The 17,084-nt window shown below is 38.0% G+C and overlaps 1 protein-coding gene across 9 annotated transcripts in view; it reads left to right on the forward strand.

Annotated features, from left to right (window-relative positions):
- The first annotated feature begins 1,090 nt into the window (after nt 1-1,090).
- Nucleotides 1,091-17,084, forward strand: part of KATNAL1 (katanin catalytic subunit A1 like 1) — a 68,807-nt gene continuing 52,813 nt past the window's right edge. For 5 of the 9 annotated variants that reach the window (XR_004325749.1, XM_032496364.1, XM_032496360.1 and 2 more), the window contains exons 1-3: nt 1,091-1,328; nt 10,236-10,408; nt 12,192-12,352. Coding sequence is in view for 8 of the 9 variants with exons in the window: in XM_032496364.1 (XP_032352255.1) it covers nt 10,247-10,408; nt 12,192-12,352 (323 nt within the window). In the remaining variant the exon portion in view is untranslated. Of the gene's footprint in view, nt 1,329-1,557; nt 1,680-1,779; nt 1,939-2,394; nt 2,486-10,235; nt 10,409-12,191; nt 12,353-17,084 lie in introns of those variants that run through there. The other 4 variants (XM_006192944.3, XM_032496362.1, XM_032496358.1 and 1 more) reach the window with 4 other exon arrangements.

Here is a 17,084-nt window from a genome sequence, read left to right on the forward strand (position 1 = left end):
GTCAGTAATCCCTCCTTCCTCCCCCATTTACCTAAATCCTTAGGCCTCGTTTTCCTCATCTGCATATTCTGGAGACTGGACTTAAAAAATGTCTATGGTCTCTCTTAGAGTCTACAGCTCTAATAATAATAGCTAATATTTTCATGTTCTTTTTAAAGATAAATTTACATACAGTGAAATGCACAAATCTTGAGAAGCATTTCAAGAGTTTTGACAAAGGCATATGCCTCTGTAACCTAACCCCTAAGCAAGGTAGTTTATCACTACAGAAAAACTCCCTCTTCAGTCAAATGACACCTTCACCTCCAGCCTCCCACTCTTCTAATTCTTACCACGATGGATTAAAGAACTAATATTTAAGTTAGTGTTAAATGCCAGGCTTTGGTTTAGAACACTGTATCATTATCAATGCTTTTATTTCTCATAAGCTCTGTGACATAACTATTATCTCCATTTTGCAGATTAAAGTTGAGCATCACAGCGGGTAAATCGCCCCAGGTTATGGGCTACCAAGAGTAGCGGCACGCCTAGAGCTGTAAGAAGTGGGTTTTAGAAGCCCGTGCTTATAACCTCAGTTTAGACTATACTGAATCTCTGAGACAAGTCATGGCGAGTTCACAAACGATTATTTAAGAAGTATTACAGGTCAAAATTCATTTGAAATCAATGCCATTTTAAAAGCAGTTTACATTTAAATTATATCTACTAAACGATTCGGTTTCTATCCTATTCAGAAAATGGCAGGAAAGAGGTGTGAAAGATTGCAAATTCGGTTTTACTGGTGAACCCCTCCTCCCCCCGAAAGAGGTGGCTAAGGTTCCAAACGCGCCATCCGGCCGGGCCAGCGGGGGATGCCTGGATCGGCGGCGGGGGAGGGGCTGGACCAGCGACCTTTAAAGAGCGGGCGCTGCTCCTTCCTCTGACGCCACCAGCATCCTCTCGGAATAGAGCAGGCATCGACGCGCTGCGCCTAGAGAACGGGCACGCGTCCTGCCACGGGGATTGGCTGCTGCAGCGCAGGGCTCATCGGCACTACCGGGGCTCAATTAGTCATCCGTCCTCCTCAATGTCACCGTCTGCCTCCGCTCCCAGACGCACCCTCGCGCCTCCCTGTCCCCCGCACCCGGGCTCCTCCCCGGAGCTGACTCCGAGCCCCCGCGCTCCCCCTGCGGCGCGGCCCTCGGTTGCCATGGCAACCATACGCCGCCGCTGCCGCCGCCTCTCCACGCACGTCGCGAACTAACGGACTCCGCGGCGGCGGCGGCCTATGCCCCACCCACATCCCACCTGGACCGCTTCAAGACGGTCGGCCGACCTGCGGCACATAGGTAATGAATCCGAAGGAGATGAGCGCCAGCCAGAGAGCCGGTGGTGGGGTGGCCGGGTTGACAGCCCCACCCCGGCTCCCGCCGCGGGAGACGCGGGAACAGAGCGGAACGGGGGACGAGCTGTGGGGCGCGCGGGGCATTATGGGGATTGTAGTTCAGCTGCTCCTCGGGCTCCAGGCCTTGGCGGGGCGGCCTGGACGGGCGAACTACAAAGCCCGGCGGCCCCGACCGCTGGGAAAGACCGATAAACTTTGAGTGGACCCGGAGAGAAGACAATCTCTCTCTTTGTGCTGAGGGGGCTCCGGGGTGGTCGCGGACCTGGGCTCTGAGCGTTGGGAAGGGGAAGTGGAGGTGAGACTTGGGCTTTCCGTCCTGCCATCGGGCCCGCCCCGGCTGCAGCGCTAGCCCCACCCCGGCCGGGCCACCGCCCCGCGTAGACTGGGGAGGAGCGGCCGCCCTGGCTGCAGGGCCTCGGGCCTTCGGCGCCTCTCATCCTCCCAGGTTGCTGCCTCTCGGTGCAGAACCGTATGTATGGCACACATTTGATGGGAGACCCGAAAAAGGATATATTAACAGGCTTTTCTCCTTTCCCTGATACGTTTATTTCTAGGTATTGGATCCCGTTTGTTCTGAAGTAGTTAAGAGGTGTTTGCGTTAATTAAACCCACTGATTAATAATTACTCAAAGGGCATTAATGTTTAAAGGTTAACTGTAGAAGTAGATAAAAGATACCATGCTATTATATGGTAGTATCTGATTTTTTTTTTTTTACTGTTTTGCAATTTGCATTTTATTTATTGAGTCAAGATTGTAAAACGAATACCCCTCCCACTCACCAGCTTCAACACTGCCTACACATATTTTGATTCCAGTTTAAAGATTAATTCAGCTTTAAATTATTAGTGTTTTTAAAAGTACAGATTTGTCTTTTTTTTCTTTAGCAGTAGGTAGTAATAATTATTTTCTTTAATTATTCCAGTGTTTTCTAGCATTTTTCCGAGTGAAAACGCCATGTTCTTTCTCTCTCTCTCTCTCTTTTTTTTCAGCGCTCTGGGATACACCTTAGCCCCCTAAAGTTGGCTCAGGCCCTGATGGTGAGGAAGCTAACACAAATTTAGAAAACCTGCCTTGCCTACACTTTGAAATTTTTCAATAGGTAGATAACCATTCTAGAAACTGGATATTTTGTGATAGTATGTTGGAAAATTGTTGACATATTGTGGGCTTATTTTATGTGAGTGTTTTTAAGCAAGAAAACAACATACGGCCACTATAAAATTTCTTTTCTCTCAATTAAATGAAGCTGGCCTCTGTAAACTTAAAGTAGCAATTTTGTAGAAGGAAATAAAAAGTAGGTTTAGTAATACCACTAGGAAAAAAATCAAGGCCTTATACAGTAGAGGGAGTTCTAAAAATCTTTTTAGTTTTTTTTTATTTATGAGGGGAGGTAATTAGGTTAGGTAGGTTTGTTTGTTTATTTAATGCAGGTACTGGAAATTGAACCCAGGACCTCATGCATGCTGGGCATGCACTCTACCACCAAGCTATACCCTCCCCCCCGTAGAGGGATTTAAAGTATTTCATTCATTCATTCAAGATTTGTTTATCTTATTTATTCATTCTAGGTTTGTTAAGGACCTAGTATGGGCCAGGTGTTCCACTAGGTGGTGGGAATAAAGAGATGATAGAAGGTTGTCTGTGTCCTGCGTGGCACACGGTCGTGTTGTCACAATAGTGTGATGGAGCTAGGTGCCAGTTGCTATAGGAGCCCAGAGAGAGAATACATAGTCATAGCACAGTAATAGGTAACGAACACTTACTCTACAGGAGGTGCTGTGCAGCGCATTTTGCATGCAGCCCCTTGTTTCATCCTCACAACAATCCTGTGAAGTAGGCGCTGCTATTTAGGGATGAGGAAGCAGCCTTAGAGACCTTGCCCAGAGTCATAGCTGATAAGATGTGACTGGTGCTTCAACCCAGGTGGGTCTAACTCATCTAAATGGTGCTCTCAACCACTGATGCCATTCCCTGTACCCTTTGTTAGAAAGATCCTGTCTGAGAGGATTAGGGAAAGTCTCCAGAATGATGTGACATTTGACTTGTGCTAAGAAAGTTGATTAAGCTTTTACTGGAGAGAGGCCGAGGAAGGTCTTTATAGGCAAATGGTATAACAGAAGCAAAGGAGAGATTTGGATGTTTTGTGTTTGGGGAACCCTAGGTCATTGTGGTGACTGAATCCCAGAATACTTGCAGTGTAGTGGGAGAGACCAGATTTGAAGTACTTGGTGCTGTGATAAAGAGTTTAGAATTTTTCTTCAACATGGGGTAACCATTGAAGAATTTCAGATGGACTAGTGGCATTACCGGGTTTGCGTTTTAGAAAGATAGCTTTGACTCCAGTGTGGAGAATGGATCCAGGAGAGGTGGGATTAGAATGGGGGTAGGAAAACCAGTTTTAGGAAAAAAAAGTCCAGTAGGGAAATGAAACAAGTCTAAACTAAGCAGTTGGAGTTACAGAAAGAGATGGATTGCAGAAACATTAAAGGGGTAAAACTGATACGACTTAATAAGAGTTTGGATGGATTTGGAACCCTAAGACGAATGATTCCTAGTTTTCTGGCTAGGATGACTGATGGGATATTGAAACATTGATTGAGATAAGGAGGAGCAGGTTTTTATTGGCATGAAAGATAAATCAGTTTATCTGATTTTCTCAACATGCACAGTGATATTCTTTTATAGAGAACATTTCTCCAAGGATCACTTACTAAGTGTGGTGTCGTGGAAGGAGTCACATAGATTTGTTGTCCACTTCTGGAACTACAGTTTACTTTCTGTGTGATCATGGGCAAGTTTCCAGACCTGTGGCCTACTTAAAAAAGATACTAATACTATCTGTAGGATTCTTGGGGTGATTAGACAGTTGAATGGAGGTACACCTTAAGTGCTCAATAACTGAAGATCTTTCTCTTCCCCTTATCCCTCTTCCTTAGCAACAACATGGCAGGATTGACTCTTCTGTTTGACAGAAAGCCACGTTCTAGGACTTGACCTGACCGTGTTAAGCAGGTAGATCAGGCAGTAGTTACATTACAGAATGATTATGTCATCTATAAAAGGATTCATCAATTATTCTTTTAAATGAAGTTTCTTTAAATGATACAAAATTATTTTATAGACCATTAATGGTAACAACATCCTTGCTTTGATTTCACCTTCTAAGAAAACAGGGAGTTCCACTACATGATTTGAGATCCCAGTAGCTCTAAAATTCTTTGATTCTCTAACTACATCTCATTTTTGGACAGATCCATATTATAATTTCACTAATTGCACACCTATTTGTAATGAAAATATGTATATATTTGAACTCAGAATTATATATTTGAACTCAGAATTATATATTTAACTCAGAATTAAACATTTTATTTTCTCGATAACCATAATTCTGTATGGTAGACCTAGTGAAAGCATGCCTTAGAATGCCTAGTAAAAGTCAGGTGTACACAGGCATTTGCTAGATAAATGTAAGGCATAGATTGTGAGAGTAGTTAGAAAAAAATGGAGTAATTTTCCAAGATGAGCTGTTTAATCTCCACTAGATGTCTAGAAAGCCATTTTTGTCACATCGCTTGATGTGGTGTAAGCTCAGTAAATGGCCTTACTATTATTTTCATCTAAAAGGATATTTATGCACTTAAGATAAAATTTATAGTTTTAGCTGCCATTTTGAGACAGAATGGCAGATGATAAACATTTTCTATCTTTTTTAATGTTTTAAAGATGCCAGTGGAATTTAGTACATGGGCAGAAATTATTGTAATGGTTACTTCGGAGAAACATTTAAGCTCTTAGAATTATCTATCTAGATTCTTTCATGTTGCAAAGACAATTTTCTGCTTCTCAAGTATTTGCAAAGTGAGCTCAGGTGAGGAAACAAATGAGAAGGCTTCAGTGCTACAGGGATTCTCTTGTCTCTGGGTATGTGATTAAATCATATTCTCTGTTATTCATGGCAAGAAACAGTCCTTGAGAATATAACCCAACATAAAGAGATGGGAGGTATTATGACTTTCAGAGTTAACTATTTTGGTGACGAGTACCCACATGGTAGTTTGATTTATTGCTATTAAAACATACTTCAAGATGCCATAATTTGCATCTAATGATGTAAGACTATTCAGATTAATTACTCTGTTTCTTCTTGAGAGAGAGCTTTGGTATGTTGTAACTAGAATTTGTCCATTTCATTAAGCCTTTTTTGCCTTTTAATATCTGTAAAGTTTGTAGTGATAACCTCTCCTTCATTTCTTTTTTCTTCTTTTTTTTTTTAATCAAGGTATAGTTGGTTTACAATGTTCTGTCAATTTCTGGTGTACAGCATAATAATTCAGTCATACATTTACATACATATATTTGTTTCCATATTGTTTTTCATTATAGATTACTACAAGATATTGAATATAGTTCCCTGTGCTGTACAGTATAAACTTGTTTATCTATTTTATATTTAGTAGTTAGTATCTGCAAATCTCGAACTCCCAAAATTTATCCCTTCCCACTCCCTTCCCTCCCTGGTAACCATAAGTTTGTTTTCTATGTCTGTGAATCTGTTTCTGTTTTGTAAATAAGTTAATTTGTCTTTTTTTTTTTTTTTTTAGATTCCAAATATAAGTGATATCATACGGTATTTTTTTCCCTCTGTGGCTTACTCTCCTTCATTTCTAATTTTGGTTATTTGTGTTTTCTCTCTCCCTTTCTTGGTCAGTGTTACTAGAGGTTTATTTGTTTTTAATGAGCTTTCCAAAGAACCAGCTTTTGGCTACATTGAAATTTCTTTTTTTTTTTTCCTGTTTCTATTTTATTGATTTCTGCTCTTAACTTTATTGTGTTCTTCCTTGTACTTCTTTTGGGATTCATGTGCTTTTATTTCCCTAGAATCTTGAGATAGAAGCTGAAAGCACGAGTTGACAAACTGCCTTCTGGGGGCCAAATCCAGCCTGCTGCTTGTTTTGAATGGTCCATGAACTAAGAATGGTTTTTGCATTTTTTTTTAAAGGTTAAAGAAGTCAAAAGAAGAATAATGTTTTATGACATATGAAAATAAATGAAATTCAGATACTATTGTCTGGAAATAAAGTTTTATTGCAACACAGCCACACTCACTGGTTCACGTGTGGTCCGTGGCTGCCCCTGCGCTGGCGGGGCTGAGCTGGTGGCTGCCGCGGGGACTGTGTGGCGTTCTCGTGGCTTTGCGTTGCTGCTCGGTGCGCACTGTAGTCACAGGGTTTCCCATGCCAATGTATCACTGCACTGCGACATGTTACTTTATCATCAGTGCGTTTTCTTCATGTCAAAACACGATGAGAAAAATGGACTTGACATATACTTTTAAAGCACAGAAGAATGTGGAGTATCGAACTAGAGCTGAATGACAGCGCGTTGTGATTGCTGTGCAATGACACTATAGCTGTGCTAAAGAAATGCAGTTTACACTGACGTCCCCAGACTAATCACTCATCATGCTAGTCCCAAGTCACAGGAAAGCAGTGGTTAGAAAACTTAAAAAGGAATATCTGTTGAAGCAGAATTTCTTCAGAAAATTAAAAAACGAAACTCAGACTGCACCCAGAATAAGTTTCTGAGTGTCTCATTTGCTGGCCAAACAAGGAAGTCATTTACTGATTGTGACTTAACTAATCTTGTTTGATTGCAGCAGCCAAAGAAATGTGTCTGGAGAAAACAAACTTGTTTAAGACTATTAGCCTTTTGGTGAGAACAGTTGCTGAAAGTGTTGAGGACGTCAGTAATCAATTAAAAAAATAGGGCAAATGATTTTGAATGGTTTTTTTGGCTCTTGATGAATTAACAGATGTTACCAAAGTGACTCAGTTGTTTATTTGAGAAGTTGATGCTGAATTTGAAGTTACTTAAGAATTATGTTTAACGAATAGTGTTCATGGAATAATTACAGACAGGAATATTTGTGAAAAGTTGACAAAACATTAATTCTGTATAACTTGATAAGATAGATAATGTATAACTAAGACGTTAAAACTGATGGTGGTAAAAATATGTGTAGGACAGAAAAAAGGCTTAGGTGAACAAATTTACAAAGCTATGAGGAAGTAGGGTGGTTAACGTCGATGGTTATTCACTTTTATTTTTCAGCAGGTATTTTGCAGAGAATATTTGAATCTATCATGTGATAAGGAACCATTAATGTCTTAAGACTCAAAAGTGTTGCTCTTGAGGACTTACCATTGTCACTTCTATGAAGTTTTGTCAGAAGTGGAAGCTGAATATCCTGGCTTGCCCCTACCACACAGCAGTTCAGTGACTTGTAGTGGTCAAGTTATATTGCAATCTTTTGAGCCAAGGGCTGATTTGAAATTTTTCTGAAGGAGAGGAACTGCTCTCATCCACTACTATTGAACACTGAATGGCTTTGGAAATCAGTTTTGCTGCAGACTTGATAATGTTTCTTAATGAATTCCACTGAAAGTAACAGGGCAAAATAGTGCATATGTGCAAAAATAAAAGTTATTTCGATGCCAACTAATATTTGAATCGCAAGTCATATCAAGCTATTTTATATTCCATGCTGTCAAAAGTTAAAGCAAAGAAGTGAGGTCGCCATTCCCACCCAGATTTTCAGTATATTTCCTGAGCTCAAATTACATTTTCAGGGACATTTTTCAGACTTTGATGCAAGTGCAAAAGAAATTTCTATTTTACAAAATCTATTTAACTGCATAATTGAGCTACTTTCACCTAAACTTCAATTGGAAGTGATCAATACGCACTGTAAATGGCATGCTAAAAGATGTATCAAGAGAAGAATAAAATCTTTAAATGCCTTCCAGACAATGCATATACTGAATTGAAATCACATGCTTGTGATTTTATATCTGTATGTGACAGTACCTATCTGGGTAAAAAGACTTTTAAACATGAAGTACATAAAATCTTATTTAAAAAGCAGTATTAACACATAAACATTTGCAATTGATTTTGATGATAGAGAGCACTAACTTTGAATCCCAACTAAATGAAATATTATCCCCCCAGAGAGTTCCTTTTTTTTTGTGGGGCGGGGTAATTAGGTTTATTTATTTATTTTTAATGAAGGCACTGGGGATTGAACTGAGGACCTTGTGCACTCTAAGCACCCACTCTGCCACTGAGCTATTCCCCGTCCACCCCCTGCCAAAGAGTTCCATTCTTGTTAGTAGACCTGTTTTGCAAAAAGAACTCAACTATTGTTGCTATAATATTTTGAATTCCAACAGTAAGAGTTGTAGAAATTTTTGTCTCATCATACAAGTGCTTACATAGTATCCTCAGCTTTACCTTTTGCCCCTCAAAGCCTGAAATACTTACTCTGGCCCTTTGCAGAAACAGTTTGCTGACCCCTGCTTTACATTAGGGTAGTTTTATTCTTCATATATGTGTACCTGCACATAGTAGAATTAATGCTTTTATCTCATAATGACTAATCTGAAGAATTGTTCTAATTTGAGGAAGAGACTTTCTATGCTTGTCCTATATTCTGTGGATATCTTTGCTGAATGTTGAAATTTCTTATTGCCTAGAAGTAGTGTACTGTTTGCTGCAGTATGAGTCTCAAGTAGATGATGCCTTCAAGGAACCTGTGCTGGGAGAAGGGGCAAATAATACGCCAAAACACATAAAAGAAACTATTTTATTTTCAAGAGTGTACTGGAGTCAGCTGGAATGCCTAGAACAGATGTGGTTAATTTTGAGGAAGTTTTTGAGCCCCTTTAGAAAGAGGTAGAAAGGAAGAGCCACACTACCAAAATTTAATTCCCCCAGGAAGGCATGGAGGAACATTTTGATTTTCTCTGCTAAGTGTATTCATTGATTTATTGTTCCAGGAAATAAGAGTAGGTCAGTTTGGAATCCAATCTCTCCCATGATGTCATTCTTCTGTACCTCTGGACTTCCTACTCTTTGTAGTTTTCGTTGGAGAATATCTTTGCTTAGAAGCCTTGGATGATTCTGGGAGACTTTTGAGAAGCCTGGAAGAAAAGCCAGAGTTACTGGGCTGGAGGGCTTTGGTGGAAACCAGGTGTTCAGGTGATATTCTCCCTGGCATCTTGTGGAAGGGGAAGGGTTAGGGCTAGGTATTTACACAGATGAAAAGCTATAGAGGATGACGGGATCATGGAAGATTACACTATGAGGCACAGAAAGGGCTCAGGTCGTCTAGTTCACAGGTTCTCGCTTAGATTTGAGTTGTATGGAACAGTTAAATGCATGGAAATGATGCATGAACAACTATAGGCTCTTTTTAAAAAATGTGTTTCTTAAGTATAACTTTTTGTTCTTGGGGCCAAAAAGTTTTAGTGAGAAATAATTTCCGTAGTTTTAATTGGTATCAGTGGAAATTATGATATATTCATTGATTTTTACATTGTCAAGAATAAATTGAGTGAAATAAAGCAAGTTTCTCTTTACCATTATTGCAGCTTGTGGTAATTATAAATGAGCACGGAGAACTAGTGTCCAGTTTATGTAACTGTAACGTAAATTGATAGTTCAGGGCTGTGTAACTTCTCTCCTTATTGTCTCCTTAGGCGTTTGTTTGTTCTTTCTTTCTTTCTTTCTTTTAAGTGGATGTACTTGGGATGGAACCCAGGACCTCATGAACGCTAAGCATGCGCTCTACCACTGAGCTATATCCCCACCCCAGGTGTTCTTTTGTGATCTCCTTTGTATTTCCAAAATTAGAAATTTTGTTCACTGTTTTAAGACTCATTCAGATAATCTCAAGGAATTTTGACTTTCAAAGTAGTTTTAAGCAGGTATTTTAAAGCATAATAAGAAATACTTTAAAGTCAGTACTGGAAACTTAATAAAAAGTCATTATATTTTATGTTTAGGTCTCTGAAAGATGAATTTGGCTGAAATTTGTGACAACGCAAAGAAAGGAAGAGAATACGCACTTCTTGGAAATTATGACTCATCGATGGTATATTACCAGGGGGTGATACAGCAGATTCAGAGACACTGCCAGTCCGTCAGAGACCCAGCTGTCAAAGGCAAATGGCAGCAGGTAAGGCCGTGTTTAAGTACTCAGTGAATGAAGGCAGTAGTCTGTTACACTTGACAGATTAGAGTTGGAAAATCAGTTTGAGTTTGTAAATAGTTCTTATTTATCTGAATACTGAAATATATTTAAAATGCACTCAGTAATTTTCTGTCTTTCCCAGTTAATATTTTCTGTATTTTTGATACTATATTTTATGAGACATATTTCAAAGATATTTAATTCAAATTGAATCTCCTTTTAATTTCTTTCCTCATCAGTTGACCAGTTGTGTGTAATTATAAATTTTTGAAATAAGGTATTTCCACTTGCCCTTTCCCCTTTCATTTTTACATGTAGCTTTGACCCATTTTGTAAAACTTTTCCTTTAAGAAAGTTTCCTCTTCTTTTGAAAGACTCCTTACAAATACAAAGGAATCAGTAATCTAATAAAAAACCACTAGTATGTTTGCTGTGTCTCTTGAATATACAACTTAATTACATACAGCTAATAAAAACTTGAATTATAATTTCCCCACTTAGTCTTGAAACTTAAAATCCTTTTAAAATTAAAAGTACAAAGTCAAGCATTTCTTTGAAGTTTCCATTTTATGTGCCAATGCCTTTCAAGTGTTTCCTCTAAGTTTTCCACGAGTCCGAAATTGATGTTTTACTAAGTTTTGAGGGTAGATTTGACTTACTGTCCAATTTGAGCATTACCAAACTGAGTGAGAACAATGTACTTGAGATTTTCAGTTGTGTTCTTTTATCCTGCATATTAGCCACAGGCAAGAGTGGTTTATTAATCTAACATGGAAATATTTTTGACGTGTTCTTAATTGTGTTAAATAGTGACCATTTCTATTCAGATACTTCTACTATGTTTCTTTCTGTTACATTCTGAAGTTTCATTTCTCCAAGTGTAGTGTATAATTGCATACACTAGCAGTTGAATTTTACTTAGATTTTTCTTTGGTTCTATGACTCCTTTATTTGTTCCTTTCCACGTGTTATTCAAGATAAAGTTAAGGGAAAGTTTCTTATGCTCAGCTTTATAGTAAAGTGTGCTTCTTGGTTAAAAAAATAGAATTGTGAAAACTAATTTTTAAATGCAATTTTCAATCTATCTGTTTGCTTTAGAAAATTAGTTCAGGCTCAAAGTTTGAAAACACAAAGATTTCCACATAGTTGGTGTTCAGTGAAGTTTTTTAAATATGGGGAAAATTGTACCTTTGAACTCAAAATAAACTTTACCCAGGCCTTGAAAGATTTTAAACAAGGTCAAAAGTATTTAGATTTCAGGTGAAGAAGAATTTAAATTAAATTAGAAGTGGGCAGCTCTTGGTATTGTACCATGTCGGGCTTTCAAATGCTCATCACAGGCATTTCATATTTTGTGATATTAGGCATAGGAAATGCTGATGAAAATTTTGGCTGGCAATTTTTGAGGAAGCTATTTACAAATATAGTAAAAGGATTTAGTGTAACATAGATTTCTGGGAATGGTTAACCTGTTTGGTACTAACTTAGTTGCTAGTTTTAAATTGTATTAATGTTTATCACATTCTTTGGTAGAAAGAGTTTCATTATGAATGATATATAACTCTTTGCCCTAAGAAAAGATATATAATTATGTCTTTTTTCAAACTAATCCTTGCCCTCCTATCTGTATTAAATAGTTCTTTGTCTTTTGATTATGCTTTAATGACTTATTTTGCGTACTTTGAATGACATTAAGGAAACTGGCATTTTATAGCAGTTTGTTGTCTGCAATTTATATGGTTTGTAGTATAAAGGCTATTTTTTTAAGGTTCGACAGGAATTATTGGAAGAATATGAGCAAGTTAAAAGTATTGTCAGCACTTTGGAAAGTTTTAAAATCGACAGACCCCCAGATTTCCCTGTGTCCTGTCAAGATGAACCATTTAGAGATCCTGCTGTCTGGCCACCCCCTGTACCTGCAGAACACAGGTAAATGGAACTTTATGTTCTCTTTAGGTACTTTATGGTTAATTGATATTGAGAGTGAAGAGAGTAAAGCTTTATATGAACAAAGTATAAAAACCTATTTGAGGGGGCATGTAAATTTAATACCTGTTTATAATTTTCACATGTGTATGTTTACAGAGTTTGTATTTGATAACAGAAGGATATCAGTTGTCATATATCTTGCCTTTAGAATGTTTTACTGCTGTAATCTTAACAGTAGAAATCTACTGCTAGTCATAAAATGTACCGGTTAAGTGAGGTCTGTTAGATTTTATAATGTCAGCATCCAAACTTATTTTATTTAAAAGACTAACAACTTTGGATGAAATGGTGGACAAATTGGATTCATCTAGTTGGGCCTACAGCAAGTTTTCAGAATCTTAGTATAGAAGGAACCTCACCTTTCCTTAAAGGTTAAAGGGCAAAGTCCCTAGTGTGGAATATAAGGCTCTGAATTTATCTCCTTGATGCTCAGCCTGTGCATTATGGACTTTGAACCTCTCTCTTGTTCTTTCCTGTCTTCGTGTCTTTGCACAGTCTGTTCTTTCTTCAGGGAATTCCCACAATCCCCATCTGAGCAACTCATAGCCATTCTTCAAGTGTCAGCTCGGAAGGCTCTTCTCCAGTTTGCACAGGCGTAACAGTCTGTTTATAGTAGTTATGTTGTATTTCTTTGTCTCTTGACAAGATGAGGAAATTTGCAAGGGCCCAGACCTTAAATTTATTTGCTTAAAACAAGTAACAAATAGCAAATGTTCAGTGTTAGCAGAGAGTTTGGCACATAGTAGGTATTCAGCCAACACCGAATAAATAATTCCATTAATTCCGTAAGTAAGGAAACTGAGGCCTGGGAGACCTCAGCCTGTAAGACAGGCTAGACCAGGAGCTGAGTTTGGGTCTTTCTTGCTTTCAGTTCACTCTTCTGTGAAGTGGTATTGTGGCCAGAGTGTTGCATCATAGAAAATGTTTCCCTTTGATTAGTAGTTGTGATTGTGTGTAACTTGTTGATCTCTTAAAATTTTCTAAAAGCACGTAAACAACTGTGAAAAATAGGTAATTTATTCCTTCAGGATTTTTTCCACTGAGTTAGACATGATTGTACGATTCCCATTATAAAAACACTAGATGATAATTCTTTTCTAAGGTCTACAGCAATATAGTGCTTTCCTCAGATGTAACCACCTTCAGGTGTTTTGGATTAAGGTCACTGTTACCCCTCAAAAAGCACTGTTTCAAGAGTCATAGGATTATTACCATGGAAGTTCCAAAGTAAATACTGAGAAAATAATGGCATTTTGATGTATCAAACTTGAAAATTGTATGTATGTATGTATGTATAATAGAATACCTCGTTTTTTTCTGAAAGTCATTGATTCAGAAATATATTTCTGGTTTAAAGCTAAAAGCTGACACTAACTTTATTTTGATTTAGCTATAATTGACATGTAACATTTTGTAAGCTTAAGGTGTACAACACTGATTTGATATATTTACATATTGTGACATGATCATCGCAGTAGCATTCACTAACAACTCTGTCACATAACATAATTACCATTTCTTTTTTTCTGGTGAGAATTAAGAGCTAGTCTCTTAGCAACTTTGAAGTATATGGTACAGTATTGTTGGGTTTAATTACTACACTATGCATTAGATTTCTAGGACTTACTTAAGTACTGGTTACAAGTTTGTACCCTTAAGAAACATCTTCCCAACTGCCCACCCCCACCCCCATCTCCCAGCCCCTGGTAACCACCATTCTACTCTCTGTTTTTAGAAGTTTGGCTTTTTTGGATTCTACATATAAGAGATACCATACAATATTTGTCTTTCTTTACCTGACTTAACTCACTTAGCATAATGCCCTCAAGGTCCATCCATGTTGCAAGTGGCAAGATTTCCTTCTTTCTCAGGGCTGAGTAATACTCCATTGCAGTATAGATGTACCACATTGTCTTTAACCATTCATCTGTTGGTGGACACTTATGTTGTTTCCATATCTTGGCTATTGTGTGAATAAAGCTGCAGTGAACATGGCAGTGCATATATCTCTTCAGTATCCTGTTTTTATTTCTTTTGGGTATATGCCCAGGAGTGGAATTGCTCGATTGTCTGGTAGGTAGGTCTATTTTAAATTTTTTGATGGATCTTCATACTGTTTTTCATAGTGGCTGAACCAATTTTCATTCCCATCAACAGTGCCCAAGGGTTCCCACATTCTTGCCAACCCTTATCTCTTGACTTCTTGGTAATGATCATCCTAACAAGTGTGAGATGATATCTCATTGTGGTTATGATTCACATTTCCCTGATGATTAGTAATGTTGAGCATCTTTTCATGTACCTGGTCATCTGGATGTCTTCTTGGGAAAACAGTATATTTGATTCCTCTCCTCATTTTTCAATTGAATTTTTATTGTCATTACTGAATTCTATGAGTTATTTATATATATATATATATTTATTTAACATTTTGGATATTAACCCCTTATCTGATAAATGGTTTGCAAATATTTTCTCCATTTGGTAATTTGCCCTTTAATTTTTTTTATTGTTTCTTTGCTGTGCAGAAGCTTTTTAGTTTGATGTCGTCCCACTTACTGATTTTTGCATTTGCTGCTTGTGCTTTTGGTGGCATATCTAAAAAAATCATTGCCAAGAGCAATATTGAGGAGCTTCCTTTTGTTTTCTTCTAGGGTTTTATAGTATCAGGCCTTACATTTAAGTCTTTTTAATCCATTTTGAGTTCATTTTTGTGTGTGGTGTAAGATAGGGTGTCCATTTCATTTTCAGCTTGTGGTTATCCAGTTTCCTCAACAGGATTTGTTGAAGAGATTCTTCTCTCCCTGTTGAATGCTCTTGGCTCCCTTGTCAAATGTCAGCTGACTATGGATGAGCTCACTGTTCTGCTCCAGTGGTCTATGTGTCTATTTTTATGCCAGTTCTATACTGTTTTAATTACTGTAGCTTTGTAACAGAGTTTGAAACCAGAAAGTGTGATGTCTCTGGCTTTGTTCTTCTTTCTCATGACTGCTTTGGCTGTGTGGGGTCTTTTGTGGTTCCATACAAATTTTAGGACTATTCTTTCTAGTTCTGTGAAAAACGCCATTGGAATTTTGATAGGGATTATGTTGAATCTGTAGATGGCTTTGGGTATGGATGTTTTAACATCATTAATCTTCCGATCCATGAATGTGAGCTATCTTTCTATTTGTGTTTTCTTCAGTTTCATTAAAGTCTTGTAGTTTTCACTGTATAGATCTTTCACTTCCTTGGTTGACTTTATTCCTAAATATTTTATTGTTTTTGATGCTAATATGACTAGGATAATTTTATTTCTTTAATATATATTTTGTTAGTGTGTAGAGGCACAACTGATTTCTGTATGTTGGTCTTATATCCTGCAACTTTACTGAATTCATTGATTAGTTTCCAATGTTTTTTTGGTTGTCTCTAGGGTTTTCTATCTTTAAGATTGTATTATCTGCAAATAATGATAAGTTTTGCTTATTCCTTTCCAAGTTGGATGCCTTTTATTTATTTGTCTTGTCTAATCACCCTGGCAAGGACTTCAGTATTATGCTGAATAGAAGTGGTGAGTGTGAGCATCCTTGTCTCGTTCCTGATCTCAGAGAAGAGCTTTCAGCTTTCACCGTTGTGTAGAATGTTAGCTGTGGCTTTGTCACATATGCCTTTATTATGTTGAGGTATGTTCCTTCTGCAGTCTAATTTGTTGAGGGTTTTTATCATGAGAGGATGTTGTAATTTGTTTTTCCATATCTATCGAGATGATCATATGATTGTTTCCTTTTATTCTATTCATACTGTGTATCACATATGTTGATTTGTATATGTCAGATCACCCTGGCATCCCAGGGATAAATCCCACTTGGTCATTGTGTAGAATCCTTTTCATGTGTTGTTGAATTTGAAAATGTTCCCTCTTCTTCAGTTTTTTGGAAAAGTTTGAGAAGGACTGGCATTAATTCTTCATTAAATGTTTGGTAGTCTTCGCCTGTAAAGCCATCTGTTCCTGGGAATAACTTTCAGTGTAGGAAGTACCTGTTCTTAATTGCTAGAGCCTCATGATGTATTTCAAAAAGCAGACGTAGATAATAATGCTAATGTTCATGGCTCAGACTGAATAAAAAGTGTGGCTGGCATCTTTCCCATTGACGAACACTTACCTGAAAACTTCTCCCCATAGAGAAACACCAGCCCAATGATTTCTTTTCCTTCGGCCTCCCTTAACTGCCCATACCCGTAACACAGGACTGATTTGTGTTTGTGCTTGTGCTTTCATCCTTTCTTTTGATGAAGGTGAAAGATGAACGGGCCAGAATGTTTCTCCTACCCTCCTTCCTTCGTACTAAGTTAAAAAAAGTTCCCCTTGTATGTAGCCATTGTTTGTATTTTTCTCTGTGGATCAGAAATCCTTCATAAAAGCAAATCTGAGGCTGTATGTTGCCTGGGGAAGAAGATTCCCATTCCCATGTGTATTATAAACAGCGGTGGAAACACCCAGCAGCTCCACAGGTGCTGCCAGAGAAGGCGATCTGTCTGGTACCGTGGGTAGTACCACAGGGTTAGTAGTTTTAAACTTCATGAATAAAATCTTTACATAAGCAGATTCACAGACACTTCACCCAGTACTAACGCCATAGTGATACGTATGTTCAGCAGACGTTAATGAGGTAAACTTGACACAGGTTTG

Source organism: Camelus ferus, chromosome 14, assembly GCF_009834535.1.
Source record: "Camelus ferus isolate YT-003-E chromosome 14, BCGSAC_Cfer_1.0, whole genome shotgun sequence".
NCBI lineage: Eukaryota > Metazoa > Chordata > Mammalia > Artiodactyla > Camelidae > Camelus > Camelus ferus.